Consider the following 25,788-nt stretch of genomic DNA (forward strand, 5'->3'; position numbering starts at 1 on the left):
AAATTTAGACACCTTATCTCGTAATTACGAGATCTTTTCTCGTAATTACGAGATCCTGATGTCGTAATTACGAGATCTTTTCTCGTAATTATGAGATCCTGATGTCGTAATTACGAGATCTTTTCTCGTAATTATGAGATCCTGATCTCGTAATTATGAGATAAAGAAAAAGGAATGTCTATAAGTCCGTTCTTGTCTCGATCAGAATTAACCGTCCGTGGTAGTACAGTGGATAGAGCAGTTACCTCTCACACGGGAGACTGAGGATTGAGTCCCGTGGTGGGGTTAATCATTTGCATGATGTTTTTTAATTCGGAATTAATTATTCTGAATTAAATAGTTTGGAATCAAAATATTCTCCTTCGAGTTTACATGGAAATAATAATTCAGAATTGGGGTTAACATGGAAAACACATTAAATCGCCTTTATTTAATTCGTCTGGGGGTCGGGAAGCGTTCTGATTGGACAGGGGGTACACGTGTTACGTATTTACGTCTACCGGAAGAAAACAAACTCCATTCTCAGTGTGTGAAGTGAACTGAGCTGCAGCCGCTCCGCTCCTGAACGTAACAACTTAGAAGCAGAAAGTTTCTCCTCTTAGCTGCCAGGATGGCCTTCCCTGGGTGGGGAAGGCGAAGCTCACTGATCGCCTCCCCCGCCTGGCCGCCCCCAGCGGCGGCGGCGGCGGCGGCGGGCTCACACACCCTCACTGCCAGGATCGCCTTCCCCGGGTGTGAGCCCGGCCGCCGCCGCTGCTCCGGCGGTGATCCTGGCAGTGAGCTTCGCCTTCCCGTCCGGAGCAGCAGCAGCAGCAGCAGCAGCAGCAGCAGCGGCAGCAGCAGCAGCAGCAGCAGCAGCAGCAGCAGCAGCAGCGGCGGCCGGGCACCGGGGTCTGTGAAGCAGGTTCATGAAGCCTGGTTGTCCCGACTCAACTCACAACACTGTAACGTTATGTTGTGTGTGTTGTAGCCTACACGTGGGTACAAGACACACAACATAACGTTACAGCTGCAGTGTTGTGAGTGAGTCATGTCGGGACAACCAGGCTTCATGAACCCGCTCCACAGACCCCGGTGCCTGGCCGCCGCCGTCTTTTATACAGTCTGGTGTGTATGAACGGCACAATCGGTTAACGTGGGCCGGTGTGTCCCCCGCCGGCTAATAATGTAGGCTACAGTGACCTAATATACAAAACAAGAACGATATGCCCCACCAAGGATTCGATCCTCAGTCTCCTGCATAGTTAGCAATTGCTCTAACCACTGCACCACCGTAGCATTCATTTATTGAGACAACAAGAGCGGATTTAGGCCTATAGACATTTCCTTTTTCTTTATCTCATAATTACGAGATATTTTCTCGTAATTACGACATCAGGATCTCATAATTACGAGATCAGGATCTCGTAATTACGACATCAGGATCTCGTAATTACGAGAAAAGATCTCGTAATTACGAGAAAAGATCTCGTAATTACGAGATAAGGTGTCTAAATTTTATTTTATCAAGTGAATGCAATGCGCTTCCGTACTATTCAGATTCAGCCTAGACATGGAACAGAAAATGGAAGGTATCAGGTTTGTGTGCAGTCGCTGCTGATGTCATAATGTAATCAAGTCTCTGTTGGGATAAAAAAAAATATATATATAAAATACAGTAAAATAAATATTTTTTTCGAAAATCAAAAGAGAGAAAGTTAGAGCTTCAGCAGCAGCAATGCCGTAGAGATGGTGTGAACACACACGGTTCAGCAATGTCAGCTGCCATGATAATACAACACAGGGAGTGTGTTTCTGGCCAGTTGTTTGTTAACCCATCAACAGAGAATAACATGCGTCAGTCGTGCTGTCTGTATGCCACGCAAACAAGTCTTCATTTCTTTCAAAGTAGTTTAACCGACACGCACTCACCTCCATCACCACTATGTCCTTGGAGCTTTGTCTCTGGACTTTGGGGTGTTGGACTTTGACAGCCACTGTCCTCCCATCATGAAGCACTGCCTTGTGGACCTGGGCTAGGGAGGCTGCACCCTGAGGGTTCTCCTCAAAGGAGACAAATAACTCTGACAGCTGCTGGGAAGAGATAGGGAAGAGGGAGAAAGGAGTGGGAGAGAGCAGAGGATAAATTAGGTATAGATAAAGATAAAGGGGACAGGAGGGAAAGGGGGGGCTGAGGAGTGGGAAAAGAATGTGATCATCAATCTGGACCTTTCCATTTAAGCTTTTACTGAACAGATTCCAACTTTTGCTTTGACAAAATGTGTTGAGTTGAGGTAATAACACAGTAACAGGTATGCAATAGTGGAATCGTGATGGTTGGTGTTAGACTGCTGAAATGAAACCAAACCAACACTGGGACCAAGGTGGGGCAGAGAATGTGTGACTGGATACCAGAGTGGCACGGTGCTACAGTGGAGAGTCACCACCAGACAGTGATGGATGGAGATTCATCTCACCTGGATACTACTGTGAATTTGTTATTTACAACTGCAGAGAAAAACAGATCTTTATCTGAGACAGACTGATATTATGGGGCAAACTGTTCTTCAGTGTATGCTTAATCATCTGTAAGTGAGACGCCTCCATGTTTGTTGCTTTCAAACATTCGCTCCACGTTGAGGTGGCGTCTCACTGCCACTTTACATCAACTGAAAAATTGAACAAATTCAGAATTATTGGAAATAACTGGTGAACAAAATTATATATCGTATGTGTAGAATTATATGTAATGTTATGTAATTTACTATATCAGCATATCATTGGCGGGGTCATTGTAGTGAAGGAGACGTGCGGAAGATTTAGCAACATGTCTAATCTTCAATCAAGCCCAGACTCGGATGAGAAGTCTGTTGTGCACCAAATCAGTATCAGGTTTATTTAGCCCCGGCCCTAAAACCTTGCAATTTGATGGGATTGGTACCTTAGGTTTGTGACATGAATGTTTTTTTGGTGTATTGTGTTCTGGGAATCTGTGAACCTGGACTGCAGCACTAAACAGTTAGAGTACATGAAGGTTTACAGTCATCTGACTGATTTCATGACAAATTGTAAATGGGGGGGGGGGGGTCTCTTTGTTTTTATTAATAAAAAGGACACTTAAAATCAATGGCAAAATGCTTTAAAGGGGACACATTATGGAAATATCACTTTTTGAAGCCTTGTCTTGCCTTCTGGCCCCCAAAATGAGAGAATTGACAAAAATAATCTGTAATGTGCAGGCTCTCTAGGTTGAAATCCATGCAGTTTTACGACCTGTTCCCACTAGTGACGTAACTAGGATTTGAATTTGCATAATGCCACCCCTACCTGGGACCAGTAGAAGGGATGGGGCGGGGCTAGCAGTGGTTCATTTGCATTTAAAGGGACAGGCACTGAAACCAGCCGTTCTGAACAGGGCTGGTTTGAGAGGATGAAAAGAGCTGTGATGTTTGATCCTTGGGGGATTTTGACCAAAGCATGTCACAGACATGTCTTTAAGACACCTGGGAACTATTTTAATTTGTGGAAAGGGGGCATGATATGTCTCCTTTAACAGACTTGAGAAGTCTTGCAGCACTGCAATCAACAGAAATATTGTCAGGACAGGACTGCTAACTCACCACACACTGGTCCGCTCGCCTACGTCAGTTCAGTTTTGTTTTTCGTACTGTATATGTTAAATGTGATTCACTCTCTGACCAGACTAAATGTGACATCAAAAAGTGTCAGCCATAAAAGCTGAGATGTCAGTGCCTGTCACAGTCTCAGAGACGGCCAGCAGAACAGCACATGGCAGCTGTAGTTGGTCTCTTTTCAGCTCACATGCTGCCTTTTGATATTAAAAATATTGCATTAGTTTTGATCATAATTTCTTTGTTATACATTTTTTCTATGATGCATAAAGGATGTGGAACTGAAGAGCGGTATAGACTGTAAAATGAGAAAGAAACAAGTCAATAGGAAGTGATCCTAGTACCTGTCCAGCATTATTCCAGCAATAACGACACTGCATTTTCTTCCTGTGTTCATTTCTAATTCAGTTTTCCAGTGTGATGAACAAAAAAAACACTTGAACAGCTTAGAAATGTTGATTTACATTTCCAGCGGGAGAAATATTCTGTCTGTTTAAGATTTGTGGAGTCGGTAACAGCGTAGATGTCTTATTTGGCGGATGGAGATTTTTTTCCACTGGGATCTCTCTGTTAAAAGCAGTCTTGTTAGGTAGAAGCCACACTGTAGTAAACCAATTCCAGTGACAGAGGAGGAGGTTAATGCAGTTTGAAAGATCATTAAACCGAGCGAGGCAGAGGCACCGAGTGGGTTCAAAGAGGCTGTTTTAAAGGTGCTGGGATCAATGGAGTCATGTGTTGATGTGTCGGTACATACGAGCTTAACACCATGAGGACGTCTCTTAGTGTACATGAACATCAATTAAATAGTAATTCTGGCAACACTCTTTGTTATCCCCCCCAGTGCAGGTGACAGCTACAGCTGGAGCATTATTGTTTTCTGGTCGTCCATTCATCCGTCTGTTCTGTTCTCACGGAAACAATATCTCAGGAATGCCTTGAGGAAACAGCTTTGATTTGACACAAATGTCAATTTAGGCTCAAAGATTAATTTATTAGATTTTGCTAGCTGAAGGTCAAAAGCAGAGCTGCACAGCCACCTCACGTCACATGAATCTGGACTTGTGAACACAACAACCTGTGAACTCCTCAGGGGAAGTCCTTTTTGCATAAACCTCCAATCGGACTCAAGGACAAAATTATAAAAGATTGTGGTCACTGGTCAAATGTCAAGGTCGCGGTGGCGCTGCTTCTGGTTCTTCTTAATGTCAGCTGGGTTCATTAGCTTTATCTCTACTGATGCTCGACGGACTTGAAAGCAACGCAACAGCCGCCCACTGATTGGACTGGATGATTGGTTTTTCACTGAGCTTTCACCAAAAACTATTAAAAACACATCAGTGAGCCAGGCCATTGCCCTAGGCAACATGTTCCTTCATTACCATCAACACGCACTACGGTTTATTTTGAAACAGTCACACATACGCAGATTTGTTGGCAGAAATAGTCAGTATATGTGGGTTTTTTTTTTTTTTTTTTACATCCTTATCATCATTTATCAGAAGAACATGGGCACCTGTATGCTGAGCAAGGCAATTTCATTTCATTAGCCTTTGATACAATCAGACTAAATCATATTAAAAATGACAGAGTATTGTTATGATAATAAGGTGGTGGTGATTAGAATGAAGTCTCACATGTCTTCTTTCTTATTCCTACCAGGAGTCTTCAAGGAAACACTGTGGCCATCGCAATAAAGTCTGCAGATCACTAACACTGTGCTTTATTCAAGGGGACGAACTAACCCTAACCCTTAAAATCACATGCATAAAATCTGAAGCATTCTTTTCATCAGAATTATAAAGCCATGTCTCCCTGTCCATGGCGTCAGAGAAAACTCTTATATATCTTCTTTAGTGGCATCAGTTCTAGTGGATGTGCACAGTAAGATGTAAATCAGGGTTTGAATGTACAGAGATGGGCTCAGAGTGTGACGATGCTGTTCTACTGTTGCCTTTTCATATAATATCTAAATAGCTGTTAACATTTTGCACCAACTGCACCCTCTGGGAAGATGTAGTCCTTCATTAGCTCCCATTTGTCTCCCGAGGACCCACAGAATACATACACACTAGTGTAGGTTTGAAGGTTAAAGAGGCTTCCCAAGGGACCTGGAGTCATTAGAACAGACTTATTGTGGTACGGAGCCTCGGCTCCAGCCTGAGGCCGCCCAGCCTCATGGATACAAACTGAACAAAGAGAGCAGCAAACAGCTAAAAACAACACAGCATCCTACATAAGCTCACATTGTATCACCCTCATGTTGATTAGGGCTGGGACAATACGCTATTCTCCCGATTCGATTCTTCTACGATTTTTTGGATGGTGATTCGATTGAAATTGCGATTCTACGATACTGCCGATTCTCTCGATTTTTAGTCTGCATTTTTAACATTTATCTGCACACAAATACTGTAGAAGCCTATAAATTAACATACTCCATTATAAAGTTTAAAATTTTTAAACCCAAAGTGAAGTTAGCTTAGATAAGTCTGCTTGCTGATAGTTAAAACCCAACAACATTACTGAAATGAACACTACACAGTATATAAGCTGATGGTCTTGTGCTGTGCTGGTTTCCCTGTACGTCTTTGTATAATATTCGTACTTCAGACTGTGGCATAGGGGGGAATACCCCTGTGATTTGTACACAGTGAAAAATAAAAAGAGGCTAATTCGAACACAATGTCGGCCTATTGGGAAAAAGCTGAACACAACCTCTCTAGAAGATGCGGTAAGATAATAAATTATGTGAGCAGCGCGGGATCGTGTGTGGGAACAGCTGAGTTATTCATTATGCAAATATGCTAAATGGAATAAAATTGTCTTCACCCTCCAGTGTCCTCCTAGTATGATGATCAGCGTCCAGTGGGATCTGACATTCAGAGTGCTTCCATGGGTTAAGGAAACATGTGATGAGCCCATCTGAGGAATCACACTCAAATATAAACATGAGCAATTTTTTAACATTTGGATGACTTTAATACAATATTTTCTACAAAGCTGGCACCGACAGTTCCAACACTGGCATGTCTGCAGTGTTTGCAGTTTTAGTTGTGTCAACAGCGCCTGGCTCGCAGCCTTTGGTTCAAAGCTACCACCCAGTCAGTGCTTGTGTTAACCTCAGCTGTGGAGTTAATTAAGATGGTAATGTATGCACGCGTGCTGCTCTCTGAGGGCAGACCCACGGCAACATATGTTCCTTTAAATGAGTTATGGTGCAAACAAAACGGTCCCCGTGGCATTACAGTTCGGGTGGCAGGCAGCACATCGGCATCTGAGGCGAGGTGGCCATTATGGATGCTGGTGGTCAGCAGCAACCACAGCTACAGTATAAAGCAATCTGCCTTCACCTGTCTGTCTGTGTGTGTCAGAAATGTCAAAAGAAACGGTCCAGCCCTCTGAGCTGTACAGTAAGTCCTCCCCATATTGATTGATTACCATTGCACTATTATATTATAATTTTAAATCTACTATCAACCTCTTTCGGTTTTAAAGGGATAGTTCACCCAAAATTCAAATTTCACTCATTATCTACTCACCCTCATGAGAAATTGTTCAGAAAAAAATTAAATAAGTCTATATTTTAAGCTTGTTTGTAGCGGAAGCTCCCAGTGTCTCAGTTCACTGCTCTTCCTGAGATTTCCACTGACCGGCGGAACAATTGCTCATGTCAGGGCTTCAATACAAGAGGGACATTACCGACGAGCAGCATGGAGGTATTTGGATGTTTTTTGGTGTGTCTTTTTGGACGAAGAAAAGTGAGCACCATTCACAACCATTATATGGACAAATACTGCTGCGCGGACCCCCCCGTAACTCAGAGAAGGCACGGAGGACTCTGAAAATTCTCACAGCTCTTAGTTGACATGAGGGTGGGTAGATAATGAGTGAAATTTGAATTTTGGGTGAACTACCCCTTTAAATATCCCTCTCTTTTTTTTCTTTTATTTTTATTTATGTTATGCAAATGACCAAAGGTACATACAAATTTCACTGTAATTACTTAAAGTAAACTCTTTAGTGATTTTGCCTAGAAAATAAAATCACAAAAGGTCCTTATGTGTTGTAAATCTGTCAAACATATGTGAGCATGGGTGGATGAGCATTTTCATTTGATCAGTACATTTGGATATTTAGTTTTTTAAGTTTCAGTCTCTTCTAAACAGCTAGTCTCCCAGCTGTAGTTGCAGACAGCAGCCCTTGTTCTGGTCTGCAGCCTTGGTATATTTCAGTCTGACTCCACATAAATCACACCTGAGCAGAACAAGAACTACAGTGCCACTACACTGCGCAAATGAGTACTACATATATATAAACTGAGCATAAAGGGAGATTGGTTGTGACACAATTTGCAGGCAGACGAACATCCCAACGGAGAGTCAAATGAGCAGAGAGAGAAAAGTCACAACTTTAAGTCAGGAATAGATCAGAGTGGAAACAGAGCGCAAGATGGTGTTCATGGTCATGGATTGTGATTCTACCTACAATAGTGTTATATGATCGCCAGATCGATCTGGGCAACAATGCCACTCCTGTGAAAAGTAGCAAAGTCCAGTTGTGATCGTTGTTATGGATCGCCATCTAGCAAAAAGTTGGCACTGACAACTGTGGTAACAGACATGACTTTTACTTTTTTATATATACAGATGTGGACAGAATTGTTGGTACCCTGCCATTAACGTAAGAAAAACCCATAACTGTCACTGAAATAACTTGAAACTGACAAAAGTAATAATATATCAAAATTTAGTATGATCAGTAAAACCAAAATCAGACATTGCTTTTGAATTGTGGTTCAACAGAATTATTTAAAAAAAAACGAATGAAACTAGCCTGGATCAAAATGATGGTACCCATAACTTGATCTTAACTTAATATATTGTTGTACACCCTTTTGAGGCAGTAACTGCAGTCAGGTGATTTCTGTAACTCTCAGTGAGTCTTCTGCACCTGTCGACAGGTATTTTGGCCTTTTCCTCGTGAGCACACTGCTCCAGCTGTCTCAGGTTTGAAGGGTGCCTTCTCCAGAGTCCAGACTGCAGGTTTCAGCTCCAACCATAGATGTTCAATAGGATTTAGATTAGGGCTCATAGAAAGCCACTTCACAATAGTCCAATGTTTTGTTTTTAGCCATTCTCAAGTTTTTTTTAGCTGTGTGTTTTGGGTCATTACCCTGTTGGACGACCCCTGACCTGTGACCTAGACTGGGCTTTCTGACACTGGGCAGCACATTTCGTACCAGAACGCCTTGATAGTCTTGAGATCTATACGTATCTTGCACAGATTCAACACACAATGTGCCAGATGCAGCAAAGCAGCCCCAGAGCAGAACTGAGTCTGATCCATGTTTCACAGTTAGGTACAGTCTTCTTTTCTTTATATGCTTCATTTTTGCATCTGTGTACGATGAGCTGATGTGACTTGCCAAAAAAGCTTCGGTTTTGGACCAAAAAGCTCCAGTTTTGTCTCATCTGTCCACAAAGGCTTCTGGGAGAATGTCCTTCTGTCCTTTACTTTTGTCAGTTTCAAGTTATTTCAGTGACAGTTGTGGGTTTTTCTGTCCTTAACAGAAGGGTACCAACAATTTTGTCCATGTCTGTAAATCCAAAGCAACAAAACTTATACAAAACCGTTTTACTTTTTTTCCCCCCCCCATTATATCTGACTCTCTACTCTGGGTCTGATCAGACCCATCATATATCCATCCATCCTGTGACATAATATACCTTCCATGACATTCAATGTAAAATATGGATCTCAGTGTACATTTGAGAATCCACTCCCATCTCCTGAATCTCAGTGTCGCGCTCTCTCGTGCCACACTGCCTTGACAAGATGCCAACCACCCGCGATGCACTCGTGCTCTCTTCTGTTATGCCTCATCACAAATTAAGTGTAATACTCAGCCTGGAAGCAGCTTCTGTTTAGTAAAACAACATATTGCATATTCTGGCTTTTCTGCAATTTCACTATAGAGGAGAAATGACAGCCAGAACTAAGGCAAGGCTTTCCAAATCCATGCACAGTGGGAATGCATGTGTCACCACAAATGGTGCTGAAAACAGCACGGCACCACACACCACTCTCTACACGCCGCTTGTGCGTGTGAGTATCCAACAGCATACACGTGTTAAAGCAAGAAGTATGTGTAGCCGTATGGAAATGATGCAGAGCTGCCTGGCTCTGCTCATCAGTGTCACTTCTCTCCTGCCACTCCAGTGGGGAGGAGGACCGATTCATCCTGCTGCCTGTTTTGTTGACGGAGGATCCACATTAGCATCTTCTTCAGGGAGAACGACGTCCCACGCAGATACAGGAAGAAGTCAGAATGTATGCACATCTTCTTTTAAACAAACATGAATGAGAAAGACGAGAAAATTCTATAGTAATTCAATCAGCAGCTCATATTCATCATATGAAACCCTTCAGATAATGAGGCCAATAACTTTCCACTGCAGCCAGGACTTGTTCGGATAATACTGTATGCTCTTCTTGATTTTTTAAAGATTAGGTAACACTTTATAATAAGTACACATAGCATTAGTTAAGCATGAATAATTACTGAATTCTTAATTTATAACACATTAATACATTGGTATGTAGTTTATAAATACAGTTAGTGCATATCAATGAAAAACATTTTTCACAACATACTAATGAGCATTCATGTGTTATGATGAATTCAGTATTTAATGCTAAACTAATGCTTAATAGTTATTATATTATATATATATATATATATATATATATATATATATATATATATATATATATATATTATAAAGTATTACCAAAGGTTAATATTCTATATCAGCAAATTCCATGATGTGCTGGAAACGAACATTTTCAATGATGCCATTAACAAGTACTGGTTTGAGTGTTTTCCTGGGAATAACGCCAGGTTTATAGGTTTTCTGTGCAGTTTAATATCAGTGCTGCATGTCATTGAAGAAAAGGTTTACATGTGAGAAAATGATACGGTGTGATGTTCAGTTGACACGCTGATTGCTGTTCCTCTTTAATTGCTGTATTTACAGTGTTGGAAGATGACAGTGTAACATTAACATGTCCAGCATGTGTTACTAGTTATCATACGCATCAGTTATTACCAGTTGATGTTATATATTTTCATCTACAGAAACACACCACCTCTTTGTCTATTGCCCAATCGGAGGCTGAGGATTTAACAATCAGACCTCAACAAAATATTTCTACCACTATCCTAAAAGTACTTCTGATACCACTACTACTAATAATAATGATGATGAATCATTATAAATAAGGACAATTAACCTACATAATCCATATAGAAACATATACATACTGATTCTGCTAGTATCTCCCTGGGCAGCTCATTCCAAAGTCAAGAGGCCCTGATTGAGAAAATGCAGTCACTTTTAGATTTAAACTGTGGTTTTTGAACATCACCGTTTTTTGGGGCCCTAATAATAATTCTGTAACATAGCTCGGGGTCAGGCCCAGGTGTGCTTTGAAAGTGATCAGTAACATCTTGAAAATCACTGCTAAATCGGAAAGGGAGCCAATAAAGGGGAGCGAAGATCAAAGTCATGCTATGTTGTCTGTTAAAACCAGTGGGAAGCCCGTGCAGCCCATGCTGCTGTATATTTGAACCAGCAGGGGGTTCAAATGCAGTGACTTTGGATTTATGCCAGAGAGGAGAGAGTTGCAGTTGTATGTAAAGCAGGGACCAAGGGCATCCAGAGAGGAAGATGTGTTTTTTTTATTTTTATTATTTCTTATTTTGAGGTGTTGAGCTGCAGGAAATGTTGTGCTGCATTGTTGAAACAGTCTAAAAGGAGGTTTTAGTGGAAGGTGTGTCATCCATGTAGCAACACAATAGGAAAATGTGCTGTTAAATAACATGGTTGAGTGAAAGCGAGACAGAGAATAAAACTGGGCCTTAAACTGAACCTTGTGGTACGCCGGTAAGGTGAGCTGTGGATGACGCATGATTACCTAAGGCAAGCAAGTGGTTTTTATCTATGATGAAGGAATAAAAACACTAGAGTCTAGTACAGTTGATGGAAACTATTCAGACAGTCAATTAAAATGGGATGGTCTTCTCTGTCAAATGAGGCACTTGGGTCTAAAATAATTAAAACAGCACTCTCTCCCCTGTCAGCTTCTAAAAATACACATTTGTTACCTTTAGGAGGAAGTTTCTGTACAAGGCTCGAAAACCAGACTGAAACTTTATGATTGAGGAGAGTTAAAGTGACTCTGACATAACCATTGGTGGACAGAAGAACATCATTCTTCTTCATTTTTCCAGTATCCACACTCTAATTGTGTATTATAAATTTTTTACAAGCTTATGTCTTGTATTGTATCTTAGATGCTCCCTTTTTAAAAAGACTAAAAGCACTGTCATCTCGTAGGGTCTCCCATGGCGAGTTTGTTCTGGGGGCCAGACTAAAAGTGACTCACTGAACCCTAAAGGAGGCGACCATGTGGGAGTTACAACACCTCACCAGGAAGAGGAAAACTAGGGCCCACTCCTGGAGCCAGACCTGGGAAGGGAGATCTCCGGCCCCTGACTCATGGAACACACATCCCCCCACCAGATGGTCCATTTTGGCACTTTATGATAGATTATGAGGATATGACTCAACTAAATGGGAGACTGAGATGAAGCTTGGTTGTAGTAAATAGATTTTTGCGGATGAATTGATGCAACGGCAGCAACACACCCAGATTACAAATCAGTGGCCAAGGTTTCGTGCAGGTCTGCCGGCCACTATCAGCTCAGAGAACGGACCACATTTTGTAGAGCAAGCAGCTAAGATAACTTTAAAAATACCAGGAATAGAGCAGAGGTTTGGGTGTGTGCATCACCCTCAGTCACAAGTGAAATGAACTAACAGTGCCTTAAAAGAAAAATGAGCAAAACCAATGGGTGGTAGCAACAGAAAGCTTAAAGCAGAAGTGAGTGGTCCGGTCGTTTTCGCTAATGCTGCGTTCCAGGCAGGATTTTGAAATCGTAAATTACAGCTTCAAGTCACAACTTACGACTTTGTAGCGTTTCAGGCAACCCACTCGTGTTTTTCCGACCTGTTTTACCGGTGAAAGTCACTATAACGGCCACTCGTAACTTCCGACCGGTGAACTCGTACCAGATCGAACTGGTACCACTTCACGGTCGGAAAAATACGAGTTTCCTTGAACGCACCATAACAGTCCTCGTCGCTACGTCACCACATTCACGGCGTTCCTTGGCTGCACACACAGCCCTTCATGCCGTTCTCTCTCCTCATTGGATAAAAACTGTAGGATACGATAAATGTTTTCTCTTCGGCTCAGAGCAGAGCAGAGGGACTGAGAGACCCGTGTTTCAGTCCAAACACTCTATGTAAGTGATTGCTGTCGGAAGATATAACTATTTAAGACTTATATTAACACAAATATATCACTCACTTCTGCTTTAATTGAATCAAGACTTTACCACTGACAGACCAACAATAACACCTCACAAGATGTACACAGGAAGGCCAATGCCTAGAGAAGGACAGCTGTATAATTGTGCATTACTAGGATGAATCACAGAACCGCACGATAAAAACATGTTGATGTTTGACGAACGCCAGGCCAAGACCCCAACTACTGAACGGATGAAAGCCCATAAAGAGCAGTTTGTGTGTGTAAAGGTTTAGGGTTACAGGACTTGATTGAAAATAATATGTTTCACCAGTGGATGCAAGTGAGCACACAAACCTTTGCGACATACAATGCTAAAAGAATTCCTCTAGCTGGCAGGATACCATTACCAAGGCTCAGTGACTAAATGTTACATAGTTCCAAGCAGATGGGTATTACTTATGGTACAATCATCAAGGATTTCTTAAGTGGACCATATTGTCAGTAGAATCTATCCATGAACAGTTGCACGCAACTTCGCAAATAGGTTTCCCCTCAGAAGATTACTAGTAGAAGAGCAGGAAGTACAGTATGTAGCTATATGCAGGAAATACTGTAGCGCAGGCAGCAGCGAGGAGAAGCTAACAGACTAGGCTAGGAAGAGGCAGCTAAGCTAGTTTTCATTTAGCAGCACAATCTGTCCAAGTTCAACAGGCTGACTTTGTCATGGCTCGTTAATAATTAATGATTTAATTAACTTTGCAGCTCTAACACTACAGGCAGCTAACTCCAAGTTTTAAGGTGGAATTTTTTCTTGTATGTTACTCAATGCGCAATTATCATTTGAGAATCAATCAAGTCAATATGACAACCTTTTCATTTTATCAGCTGTATACATGATATAAGCTTTAGTGATGATCAGATCTTCAAGATGAAAGCCTGTAGATATTGTAGGTCTTAAAGAGCTGATTCTTCTCCTTGAGGTTATACAGTAAAATATGAATGTGTCGGATTACTGCCTTCTGTGAAGATGAGACAGGGTTTCCATCATGTCTTCCATTCCTCACACTGGCTTTTCTTCTCATTCAAGGAGTAAACTGACATGGTGCCATCTCTTGGACTGATGATTAAACTTATGTCAGGTAAAAATGTAAACTGACATTACAACACAACAGAAAAATATGAATTGGATTTTCTGAATTGAGGATTTAGAAGAGACAGAATCAAAACTTTGATGTGCAATTCTTATTTCACACCTACTAGTGGCTGCTAATACACTCTGATATCAAAGCAGAGCCTCCTCTGTGATACCCCTTATGGTTGATGTTGTATTTCTTCTCATGGCGTAATTTAAAGCATCGCCCTACCAGATACACATGTTGTCTAATTTAAATATTTATGAAATGGTCCAGACTGGGTCCGTGTCATTTGGAGCAACATGTTCACTGCTGATGTAATATAGTCAACTGAGTACATCGGAGCCATTTCTTTAACAGACACACAAACACAGACACATATACAACGCTGACGACTGTGCAGCAGAGGGCCAATGTACTGGATCTGAGAATAACAGAACAATTGCCTTCCCTCCAGCAGGCCCTAAAAGGCTTATAACAACTAGTTTGAGAGCAAACTCGGCACTCTGCACTAACAGCAGCATTAACAGCTAAATCAGGAGGACGGCTTGGTTATGAAATGAAGTGAGGACAGAATGTCAGACATATCCACTTCTGCTTTATTTATCCTTATTTTCTGCCTCCTGCGGAGCACATGTTCTTACCATCGGAGAGAAAGGATAAGGCAGCCAGACCAGAGCCGGCCACAAACCAAACCATCATGACGGATAAGTTGAAAACAGAATGCATTGTATCTTAATTGTGCACGAATCACCCACCACTGACTGGACATTTCAATTAATGTTCCTAAGCCTCAAGAGAGTTACACTATAACACTCAGTCCTACAAAAAAGACAAATATCATGAATGATTCCAGGTTATACATTAGCTTGGGTCCCTACAGGGATATTGAATCAGCTGTTTATATCAGGACAGATCTGAGATTATGAAGCTCAAGACATACTGTCACAGTCACTTTGCCCTAAAAGGCAGAGAGAACACAAATAATTAAAATGTTTACAATCATATCTTAAAGGGATATTTCAACAGATACTTGAAAGATACTTTAAGAACGGTGCTGCAGAGCCGTGAGCTGCTCAGAGCTACGCTACGGAGGCTAATGGGATTTATTGGTTTCCCTCATCAAACTCATCAAATACACAATCGAACAACTCCAAAATGCTCTGGTGGACAAGTTGTGACCTGCACATTCACCACGCTATGCGATAATAACAGAACGTTACAAGACAGAGTTGTTTTTGAGCGTAGCTCTGAGCAGCTCGCGGCTCTGCTCTACCATTCTAGAAATTGCTTGCACTGACAATTAAAGGTAACAAACCTACTTCTAAAACTAGAGGGATTATGGCAATGGGCCAATTTGCCAAAATGTTGAACTATCCCTTTAAGGACTGAAGTACATAGGTTTGATATCGAGTTGGAACACCTGTAACTGACTATGTGATGAGTAATGAATGAAAGGTTTTGTCTATTTTAGGGATCCCCATTATGGGAGGGGTCTGCTGCTGCTGCTCATACATAAGTTGGAATCATTAGAAGGGATGAAGCCTGATACTGTCAGGAAAGATATGTAAGGGGCTCTTCACACAGACTGGGGACCTTTGATCTGTTGTGGATTTCTTCTAGATTTGTCATTATTTATGGTTTATGTATAACACTGTCTCTTCAGACTTACAGTACCTCTTTGCCGAGGTCTTCTCTGATGACCTGCTGGATCTCCTCCATACTGCTCCGAGGCGCTCGGCTGTGGAGCACCTTCAGCGTGGACGTGTACTCCTCGGGCAGCAGGTAGTCCAGAGCACCCAGGTGCTGGCCCACCTTGATGAAGGTGCCACGGTTGGCGCAGCACAACTCAAGGAGACGCTCTGCTGAACGACGATGCACCTACAGGGAAAATAAAAAATAAGACATTAAACATCAAACTGACTCAGTGGCTTGGAAGACAAAGTAAACAAAGCAAACAGAGTGATTGTACAGTCTGTGGGTCTGAAAGCTTTTTCATAAATCTGCAAGAAAATATCTAAAGGTTTGTTTTTACTTCATGGTTATGGGACAATGAGTGAAGCTGCAACATAAAATGAAAAAACTAGGGCTGTCAAGGAACTAAAAAAAACCTTTACAATGACATTATGAGAACAGAGGGTGATGATACATCTGCAAACAAATCATGCAATGGACGACAATGGAAAACAGGAAGCCACAGAATAATGAACAGGTACATTTTGCAACTGAGTCATGGGCTCCTTTGTAAATCTTCCTGCAAAGATGATAAATTAAAGAATCCACATGTTCCTTATCCAGCTGACGTGTTTTACTGAGGAGGGTCAAAGGGCAACAAAGAAGGTGAATAACAATCTTTGAGACCCTCATTTGGTAAATACCTCAGTTTGTCTCGTGTATATGTTTGTTTGTTTTCTTTAGGGTTTGTCATTTACTTTGTGAATACATGTATATACCTGAAAAAAAATGCAAAGTACAAGAACGCAAAGAGAATTAAATGACTGATTATGTATCTGAAGGCAAGAAGCTTTGCCACAAAGTATAAAAAGAAATAAATATAAAAAGAAGGTGATTAACCAGTGCTACTCTTTTTAAGGCCTTTTTTTGTGATGTCATGTGTTATTTTTATGACAGCCCGAGAAACAACTGATAGGGTTTGAAGATTACAGTCTGTGTCTGAATACAATATAAGAGACACATCCACGAAACACAGTAACTCAGTGTTTCCCATTAATTAAAGAGACTGTGGCGGCCCGCCACAATCTCGTTAGGGCCCGCCACAGTCTGTCACAGAAAAAAAAAAAAAAATTGAAAAAAAAAAAAAAAAATCTTTTTTTTTTTTTTTTCCTGAAATGCTGTGGGAAACACTGGTAACTCAAGTGGAAATTCTGTGTTTCAGGATAGAATCGTAGAAATTGAAGATGAATGTACTTTTTTGACTCTTTTAGCAAAATAACACTGATGGTGTTGTTTCTACATTAGTAATCAAAAAGCTATTGTTTGTAAGGTACCAGTTAATCCCAAACCAGCTCCATGTGGTTCAGGTCTGGAACTGTGCTGGTCTTCATCATGTTAAGCCTCCACCTGGTTCCCTTCCTCTTATGTTGTGTCTCATTATGTTGCTATAGACTGAAGCTCTGACCATCCAATCTATCTTCCTTTACCCGTCTTTTTATCACCATTCTGATGGCCACATACTGCAGCACAGTGCTGTAGTAATGATGCATTAGGGGGCTAACACAGGCCTTTTACAGAGGCTTTGTACGCTGCTCTAGGAACTGTTTTCATTTACTTTGAAGGTTTCATTTTCCTGCAGGTGAAGCAGTTTGTAAATCCACAAAAAAAGCCATTTGTCGTTCTTTTCACACACGCACACACACACACAAAGAAAAAAAAACAATATATCTTTACATACATAGGTAATTAATGAGTATGCATTGTGCATGCATGTGTGTGTGTGTATGTTTGTGGTGGTCCTGTCTCATCTGTCCTATTTAAACCAGCTGGAAGTGATACTGCTTACAGAGAGCTCCTCCCCTGAGACCAGTGGCAATAAAAAGCCATGAAATTAGCTCCCCTTAACCCCTGTAACCCCACTACACACACCGCCAACACACCGTCGCACACACATGTGCACACACGGCACGTTCCCTTAGGACAGTTTGACATGAGTGTCATCTGGGCAATGATGACGAAGCAGTTGACAGAAACAAGTGGCCAGAGATTACCAGATGAGCCTTTCTGCTTAATGATGCACTGAAACAGTATTTATTAAGAGTATCATTACGCTATTAGAGCTTCATCCTTTGTGTCAGACCATGTGGAACACTAAACGTGAAAGCTTTTACCAACACCACAGTGTAGCTGCTTTTTTTTTTTTTTGTGGGGATGGGGTGGGGAGGCAGTCTTGGAATCATAACCCAATAATAATAATAACAACAACAATAATGAGCCCGTTCTTTCATGTGAGGGATGATTCATATGCAGCGTTTTTCATGGGGCAACATGGGGAATAATAATAATAATAACCATCAAAGTTAATTTCAATGCTGACATTAACAAAAATTAAAAGAAAGTTTAAATCAATCATTTAAATCAAAGTTTAATGAGAAAGACTCCACATTCACTCTGTTGATTTTGTGATTTAATTCTTAGGGCATTAAAGCAGAAGTAAGCGATATTTTTGTGTTAATATAAGTCTTAAATAGTTATATCTTCCGACAGCAATCACTTAGTGTTTGGACCGAAACACGGGTCTCTCGGTCCCTCTGCTCTGCTCTGAGCCGAGGAGAAACTTTTCTTTTATCCTACAATTTTTATCCAATGAGGAGAGAGAACGGCATGAAGGGCTGTATGGTGCAGCCAAGGGATGCGCGTGAATGTGGTGACGTAGGGACGAGGACCAATAGATCCATGACGAGGGCGGGGGCTGCTAACTCTGTCGACTGACAAGAAGTTATGGTGCGTTCAGGGCAGCCCGTAATTCGTGTTTTTCCGACCTGTGAAGTCGTACCAGTCCGATCTGGTGCGAGTTCACGGGTCGGAAGTTACGAGTGGCCGTTATAGTGCACTTTCACAGGCAACAGGTTGGAGAAACGCGAGCTGCGGGTTGCCTGGAACGCTACAAAGTCGTAAATTGTGACTTGAAGCTGTAACTTATGGTTTCAAAAGCCTGCCTGGAACGCAGCATTAGTCAAAACGACCGGATCGCTTACTTCTGCTTTAAGTATTTAGACGTCACTGATGGATAAATTGTTGATCGCTGGTTTGTTTGTCTGACAATTTTCTCAGGCAAGTTTAAAACTCAATAGAAACTTACAATTGTAGCATTTTATCATCACCTTGAGCAACATTTTGACTTGAAACACATGTGGATGCTGAAGGCTTAAGAAACTGCCGAAGTAATGCTGAAAAGGCTGAATCTTTGGCAGAACTTGTAAGCTGATAGATGAAATGCCTAGAACAATTTACAAAGCTGTTTAAAATGAAAAAAGCAGAACAAAATAGTAAAAACCCTGCATGTTTAAGTATGTCAGTGGAATAATTGGAAAAGTTGGAGCTGCTCAAATACAGTGGAAACAGAAGAATATTGCTGAGGCAGTGCTAAAGAAGCAGAGACAAAAGCTGAAGATTAAAAGTAGAACTTGGAAGCAGGAGGTTGAATGATATGAACTCGTTGAGAAAGACCTGGAACTGTGGAAGAAAAGTTAATGAGATGTTTGAAAGCAGATGTAGTAAATGTAACACCAGTAACTGTATAAGCTCCAATGTGATGGACATTTCGCAGGCGATGCTTTGTCTGTTTGCTGTAAATACAGATGTGTCGGACCTGAAAACAGACACACCGTCATGTGTCTGTCTGCCTTTGCTTGTCTCTATCTGAAACTGTAACACCTGGCAAACACTGCTAAAAAGTAATGCACCATTCACAGTGAGCTCCGAAAGAAATCCACCAATCAGAATATATGTAATGTGAAGAATGTATACAAAAAGTTCAATTAAAGGTTAATTAAATTAGCCAATTAAAACCCGGTAGTGAATGAAAATCCACTTGAGGCCTGAAAACTGGTCTGTATGAGTACCAATAACACTGTTAACTGTAAAATATAGAGTGGAAATGTATTGTTTATTATCATTATTAGATAACAGTAATTTGGTGATATTCATGATACTGGTGCTGTGATTTTATGTTTTAACCTAACTTATTTTTGCCTGCAGAGAAATGTTGAAGGCATTAGATTATTGCTTTTCCCTCCTCCATCATGCAGATGAGGATTTACACTAGAAGATTTAAAGAGAAACTATCGCTAGTCGCTTTTCCTCTGTTTTTGCTAACCCTCCTCCCAGCCAGGTGCATTTGTTTTTAACAAAGCTGGCGAGAAAGAAATCCATGGAGCTGTCGATAATGTTACTTATACGCGTTACGATGTGTATTTGTGTAGTCTTATCTATCATCAACAAGAGATCACGAGTTATGGGGCGTGGTTGTGCCGTGGTGCCGCAGAGACCAGAGCTGGGACACCGGGTCGGAGGCCAAGAGACGCTAGGTAGAAGGCAGACAAGTTACAAGTCATTTATTTTACCATCATATCTACTCCAAAGATGTTTAATCAAGATAAAAATGTAGCATAGTTAAAGGTATAATATGTAGGAATTACCCCCCATCTAGTGGTGTGGTTGCACAAATTCTTGATGTTGCATTCACGTGGAATCGGGCAGACGTCAGACAGACAACAGAAGCTGCATGTAACAGGATAAACAAGCGTCTATGTAAACAGTGGTCCACCAGCACGAGGCAAAACAATACAGGCCTGACAATATGTTGTCATGGTGATGTATCTCTCATCGAGGAAAATGACATCCGGTTGGTTTGCCGACGGCCGTCTGCCTGACTGCACCTGAATGCAACATCAGTGCCTCCGTCCTTCCTCACACTACACAGTGGTGACAGTTTTAACAGGCGCTACCTGGAAAACTTTCTCCCCGAGCCGACAGCTCCGCTGAGTTTCTATGGTTACCTACGGTCACGCTGCCACTGAACTTAAAAAATGGCGTTGCAACATGGCTGCCTCGGTTCGGTGCGTCACCCACTTATGTATTTTGTAACGACTTGTAACAACTCATTCTAAGGTACCAGAAAGCTTTCATTTGGGTGCGGGTGTGATTGGACTTCAGTGCAATATTTGATTTTTGCTAATAAAAAGCCAAATAAGTTACATACTGGGGCTTTAAGGTAAAAATCCGACATAGTCAATGACAAAAAAAAAAAAATCATGATGATGCATGCTGTGAATTGAAGCCAGCCAGATCACCTGAAGTCATGGGATCCATTTCTGCCACAACAGTATGAAGCTGATTAGAGGCTGTGATCAGAATGAAAATCTGGCACCAGTTGACTGGAGGCTTGTAGCCTAATCATCAGATTCATCATCACCGCTCTCTCCCCTCTTCCAGTAATCAGTCTGCTTTGTCTGACTGAGGTGGGCTCACAGCTTGAAGATGACATCACCATGGCAATATACCGCTCACTGACAGCCGGTGGGGAACGCTGCTCTGGGATAGGCTGACGCCGGCCACCACACACCATCTCCACACACGCGGCATCCAATCAAGTGGACCGTTAGCGAATTAGACACACGGGTTAATTTGTGGTACATCACAGAGAGCAGCACAGCGCACAATGCCTCGGGGTATCGCTCCACTCATCCTCTTCACACACTTGGCAAAGACAGTAAATAAAAGGCCCGAGGTGTTCGTGTGCGTGTGTGTGTGTGTGTGTGCGCGAGTGTGTGTACATGCTTCGGGGTGGTGGTGGTGTGTAATGGATCACAGGGTGAAAGAATGAAGGGAAGGAGGGTGAGGAAGACAGGGGACAGATGGATAAAGCAAGGAGGAAGGTGGGAAAGGAAAAAAAGCGGAAGAGTGAAGGAAGAAAAGCTATAATGGAGGGAAGGATAGATTGGTTTCATAGAAGTTTACAGTTCCTCCTGTGGAACTGTATTATTGTGTGAGAATAAACTCCCCACAGTCAACAATTGACTCAAAATCTATGTCATTATCAATAAATCAATCAATTAGAAGGGGCATTAATTCCAGTTGTTGGGGGAAGGATCTATAACTGTACACATGCTCTGTGAACATTTTAGCTCACAAGCTGAAATGAACAGAAGAGAACTAGCTAGAACCACATGAGATTGTTTTTTCTTTCAAATGAATGTTAATGATCAAGTCAGCGGCACAGACTCAGAGCAGCGTTGTTATGATGTTATGAAACACAACTCTGTGTGTTGCTGCGAGGTCACCGTGTGCCTCAACAAACATGTCACACAGAGGTTGTGCTTCACTTCTGTACAAACATGTTTTGTCGTGGTTGTTTTCAAAAATGTGCCCAAACGCTGCCGTCACTGCAGAAGCTGAGCTGATTCTGGTGCGGAGGTGGACACAACTCTGTGACTTCAAACTAATGAGTGATTCCCCTGGTCACATAGTAATGTGAAATTCTGTCAAATTTTGAAAAACATTATAAAATATTTAGGGCCGGGACTCGATTAAAAAAATTAATCGAATTAATTAGAGGCTTTGTAATTAATTAATTGCAATTAATCGCATTTTAATCGCATATAAATATTTGACCTGAGAACAGTGAGAAGCATTTTTTTTCCACATGGATTTTAGTATACCATTGAATGACTGAATACATAAGCTTAAGCATTCAAGGTGGTACTTAACCAAGACCAACAGACTATGGATGCAAATGATCGATTAATTCATTAATCGATATTTGATACATACAGATTAAATGGTCTTTCCTTCCAATACACTATGATGATTACTGTAGTATTTAACTAGGCTACATAAATCACAGTAGCATAAACTGATTTGTTGAACTCAGCCTGATGTAAACATTAATAAAACTCAGTAACCAATCACACAGGCAGCTCCATGTTGTCCTTGTGTGATGTTCAGGGACAGGTCAGGACAGTCTGAAGACAGACAGCTCTGAGGGTGAAGTCCTATCATAATGAGATGAGATGCACCTGTGACAGTGACAGGTCGTAGATATAGCGCTGCAGCTGAGCAATTAGCGCTATATAGCGCATTTAGCGTGCGCCCGTGTCTGTGTATCTATGTGCAGGCAGAGATCAGAGATGGCGTTTTAAATAACCATGCTAGCGTTTCACCAGCTCTCATCTCTGCCAGTCAGCCTCTCAAACTGCCGCCTCTCTCGCGTGCGGGCGCACCGTACGTAGACACACGTGAGAAAAAGAAAAAAAAATGAAATTTCTTTTTTATAAGTGCGATTAAAATGCGTTAATTTTTTTTAACGCGTTAATTTTTGTGTAATTAATTAATCGTAATTAATGCGTTAAAGTCCTGGCCCTAAAAATATTATTACATAATGGTGACTAAACACAACTGCATTATCAAAATTAAGATTTGTTGTTTTTGTATTTTTTGAGCATTTGTGAAATTTGTTAATGAATGGTAAACATTTAAAGGTCCAGTGTGTAATAAGTGGCTAGGTTTATTGGCAAAATCTGATATATACTACCCATGTAGTATATATTTGTACAAGTGTATAACCGCTATAAAATAAAACTGGTTTTCGTGGGCTTATAATTATTCTTTTATATAGGAAGGGTCTTGCTTTAGAGAGTGTCGCCATGTTTGTACGGCAGCCTGAACAGAAAATTCAGCCAGCCACATTCCGCGTGCATAAATAATCCAACAAGGAGGAAAAAAGAAGGAGGACATGAACCATAACAACACTATATCGTAAAATGGATGTATGGATGGATGGATGGATGGATGGATGGTTTAGCTCTTCACTTCATCGCTCCATGCTCCTGAAATACCCCCAGTCGTGGTAAACAAGTTTTATTGTCCTCACTTTGTGTGAGCGCTGCGAACTAGAATCCGAACACTGGATGTCACGGTTTTACCCCCATATTACACGCTGGACCTTTAAGTTAAAAAAAAAAAATTCTAGCTATGACGGTCCTACCATCTACGATAACCTACCACTAGAACTCAGGTCTGCTACAACTGTGGCTTCTTAAAACTTCTACACATGATGAATTGGTACGCTTCCTTTTATTTTTACTCTTTCTAATTTTTCTCTGACGATCTTATCTGATTCCAATTCAAAATGTAGAAACATATATATTTTTGGACATTGCAGATATATTTAGAATCTTTGTTTTATAGATCCTGTGTTATACGTTTTTTCATCTTCAGTCTATGTAAATTAAATACCCTGGAAAAAGAGACATATCTGATGTCTAGGAACCTGATGGAGATGCCAGAGTTGTTGTCATTACCCTTTACTCTTGAATACCATCCAAACATTTCTATGAGATTCTTCACTGCATCTTAACCCCGTGAGGAAAAGAGAGAGACTTGTGACTCCTTGTGGCATAAAAGCAAAGCACATGTTGGATTTTATGAGGTTGGAGCATCCTGCAGGGGAGCTGCAACCAAACTGTGGTGGAGGTGTGGAATACATTAAAAAGCAGCAAAACATTACAGCTGCAAATGTGTTTTTGCTGGCCAGATTTTAAGTGTGATGTCAACCAGTCTGTGTCTAAATGAGCCCAAATAAGATGGGAACATGTTTGTTTAGAACAGTGAATGTAGTAAGTAGTTATAGTGTCAACAATGGGTTTCCTTATTCCGGTTTTATTTTCAACTTGCAAATAGAAAGCTGGCTGGGGGCTACAGTGGCCTGACTGCAGGGGCCAAGGTTCAAATCTGTCCCTTTGCTGCATGTAACCCCCCCTCTTCCCCCCTCTCCCTGATGGACCTGTCTCTTTATCAGAATAAAGGGGGGAAAACACCTGACAGGAAAAGGAAAAAAACATCAAAGTAATCTTAATGCTTGCACCAGCTGTTTTCTTTTCTTTTCATAACAATAGGTGGATGAAAATTTGCATTTTTCTTTTCTTTTCTTTCATTTCCATTGGGAACAGTTTAACTAGAATGAATGAACTGAAGTTTTTTGTCTTCATGGTTTGAATTCAAGCTGCTCCAACATACAGGTTATTCACTGGCAAAACTGGTACACCTCTACCAAGGCCGAACAATTATATTAAGGAAAGTAATTTAATGAAAAAAATCATCAGCTATCATCAAACAAAGATAAAATATTAGACTACAACTGTTTTAGGTTTCTCTAATAAAGCTGAGGTGTGACATAAATTCATATTTGACATCGTGTGGTCCAAGATCATCTGGTGCTAAAATCACAATCAAACTGAGTGGTTCAAAGACTGGTGCATTATCCACAGACATCCTCCTCAGTGTTGAAGAGGTGCTGCTGTCTGATGAACACCGTCCTAAAGTGGTGCTCAGATTGTTCTTTTTTGTTTCTCTGTAACCCAGTCTCTCTTTACATATGTAATTAAAGCGTTGGCCCCGGGGCCAATTCCCTGCAGTGCAGTATGGTGGACAGCGTTCTGATGTCATTAAGCACAGATGGTAAATTGTTTTCTCGGAATCACTCCTCCCCTCCCTTTGTGCTCTCTGACTGCGTGCGAGTGTAGCAGCGAGTAGCAGAGCCACGGAGCCAGCAGAGTCTACACAGGTTAAATCAATTGCACACACACTGTTGGAGAGACAGAGACAGGCTCAGTGAGCTCAACCAAATCACTAATTCAATACTTTTTTCAGATTTTTTTTTTGTGTGTGTGTGTGTGTTATTATTCATGACTTCACCAGTGTAACTGTCAAGTCATTACTAAAAAAAGAATGATTACAAAACAAACATAGTAAATCCAAAGTCCAACTGTAACTTAAGTTTGTTTAAAATATTGTAAACAGAAAACTGCAATATGGTGAAGTGCAATGTCCAAATGTAGAAGCTGTAGTTTTTTTTATATATACACTGTATATTTAATAAAAATAACAATAATACTTTGGCTGATGAAACACCTGACGCAGAATTGCTTGTTGTCCAAAAACATTTTCTTAAAGTCACCTATATAAAACACATAAAATCATAATGAATTTTATTTATTTATTTAAAATATATATTATGTAAAGGCACACAGCATAAAGATGGTGATCTCAGAAAAGGGAGGAAAATAGCGTCTTTCATTATATTCACACTCTAATTTTGGATGGGAAAAAAATATCCAAGTGAAACAACAGTGTGCCTGCATCTTATTATT

The 25,788-nt window shown here is 41.0% G+C and overlaps 1 protein-coding gene across 1 annotated transcript in view; it reads right to left on the reverse strand.

Moving 5' to 3' along the window:
• adck1 (aarF domain containing kinase 1) overlaps window positions 1–25,788 on the reverse strand; it is a gene marked incomplete at both ends in the record, with an annotated part of 73,546 nt that overhangs the window by 28,140 nt on the left and 19,618 nt on the right. Inside the window, 2 exons of the mRNA XM_083998031.1 lie at window positions 1,912–2,070; window positions 15,800–16,003. Of these exons, the coding sequence (XP_083854157.1) occupies window positions 1,912–2,070; window positions 15,800–16,003 (363 nt within the window). The remainder of the gene's footprint in view (window positions 1–1,911; window positions 2,071–15,799; window positions 16,004–25,788) is intronic.

This window comes from Trachurus trachurus, assembly GCF_905171665.1.
Source record: "Trachurus trachurus genome assembly, chromosome: 22".
NCBI classification, from domain to species: domain Eukaryota; kingdom Metazoa; phylum Chordata; class Actinopteri; order Carangiformes; family Carangidae; genus Trachurus; species Trachurus trachurus.